The sequence below is a fragment of the Physeter macrocephalus genome, chromosome 18 (assembly GCF_002837175.3).
Source record: "Physeter macrocephalus isolate SW-GA chromosome 18, ASM283717v5, whole genome shotgun sequence".
NCBI lineage: Eukaryota > Metazoa > Chordata > Mammalia > Artiodactyla > Physeteridae > Physeter > Physeter macrocephalus.
In genome coordinates this window covers 98,322,874-98,324,069 of record NC_041231.1, presented here as the reverse complement: position 1 = coordinate 98,324,069, position 1,196 = coordinate 98,322,874, and the positions used below count along the sequence as shown (strand labels likewise).

At 77.3% G+C, this 1,196-nt stretch overlaps 1 protein-coding gene across 1 annotated transcript in view; it reads right to left on the bottom strand.

Annotated features, from left to right (window-relative positions):
* RANBP9 (RAN binding protein 9) overlaps positions 1–589 on the bottom strand; it is a 95,331-nt gene extending 94,742 nt beyond the window's left edge. Inside the window, exon 1 of the mRNA XM_055079544.1 lies at positions 30–589. Within this exon, the coding sequence (XP_054935519.1) occupies positions 30–236 (207 nt within the window). The 5' untranslated portion in view covers positions 237–589. The remainder of the gene's footprint in view (positions 1–29) is intronic.
* Between the last annotated feature and the right edge of the window lie 607 nt (positions 590–1,196).

Below are 1,196 nucleotides of genomic sequence, written 5' to 3'. Positions count from 1 at the left end.
GCCGGGGGCCGCGGCGGCCGCGGTGGCGGGTGGAGGAGGAGGGCGGCCGCCGCGGCCCCTAAGCCGCCACCGCCGCCCGAGCCGCCGGGCGAGCCGGCCGGAGAGGAGCCGGCGCTGACGGCCGGGGGCGCCGGCAGGACGACTCCGGACACCGGGGCCACGGCCGCCGGCGGTGGCGGCGGCAGCTGCTGCTGCTGCTGTTGTTGCTGCTGCTGCGGCGGCGGCTGCCCGGACATCCCGGCCGCGACTCAGCCTGCGGCCACCTCCACCTCTTCTCTCCTTCCTCCTCCGCTTCCCGGGGGCGCTGTCGCTGCGGCCGCCGGCACCAGGCGCCCAGTCCGCCCGCCCCGGAAGCAGGCGGCGGGCCGCGCGCCGAGAGGGAGAAAGCACGACGGTTGGGGGGCTCGGAGCCGGGGAAGTAGGCGCCGGGCCCGGGGAGGCCCCAAGAGAACGCTGGCCGGAGCGCGGGCGCTGGCCCGGGACGAGGCGCCGAGGGCGGGGGCGAGGCGGGGGCGCTTGAGGAGAAGGCGCGGTGGCAGCAGCCTCGGCCGCTGCTCTCGCGGCTGTTTCCCGGCGGGCGGGCCGGGCCGGCGCGAGACGCTGCGCGCGGGCGGTGCTGGGCGAAGGGGCGGGGCCGGAGGGGCGAGCTCGGCGCGAGGGGCGTGGCCGCGCGGGGGGCGTGGCCGCGCGGGCGGCGGAGGGCGGGCCCGCTGGGGTCCCGGCCCCGGGAGACCGCACTAGGGAGGCGGGTGGCCCGGCGCGGACTCCGCCTTTGCCCGGGTCCGCCAGCAGCTCGCGGGCCGGGCGCTGCGCTCCCCGCCTCTGCTGGGAGCCCGCCGCCTCGCCCCGCTCGCCCGGGCCCTCCCCGGGAGAATCTCCTCCTACTTTACTTCTTTTTGTTGTCGTCGCCCCACCTCCCCAACTATAGGGTTCCCGCTGGCGCGGTGGGGCCCGCTTCTCGCCCAGGCGAAAGTAATCGAGCCCCGCTGGGGCCGCCGCGGGTCGGGTCTGCGGGCCCCAGAGACGAGCGGAGCGGCTCCGGCTCCCGGATCCCAAATCGGGTTCCTGGGGCTAGCCGTCCGGGGGGCGCCCACGGGCTGCTCGGGCTCCAGCTCGTGCACCAGTACAGGTCCCTGTTTGCCGCCTCCCTCTTAAGGAACCAACTGCTCTGCATACTTCATAACCATTTCTGAAGG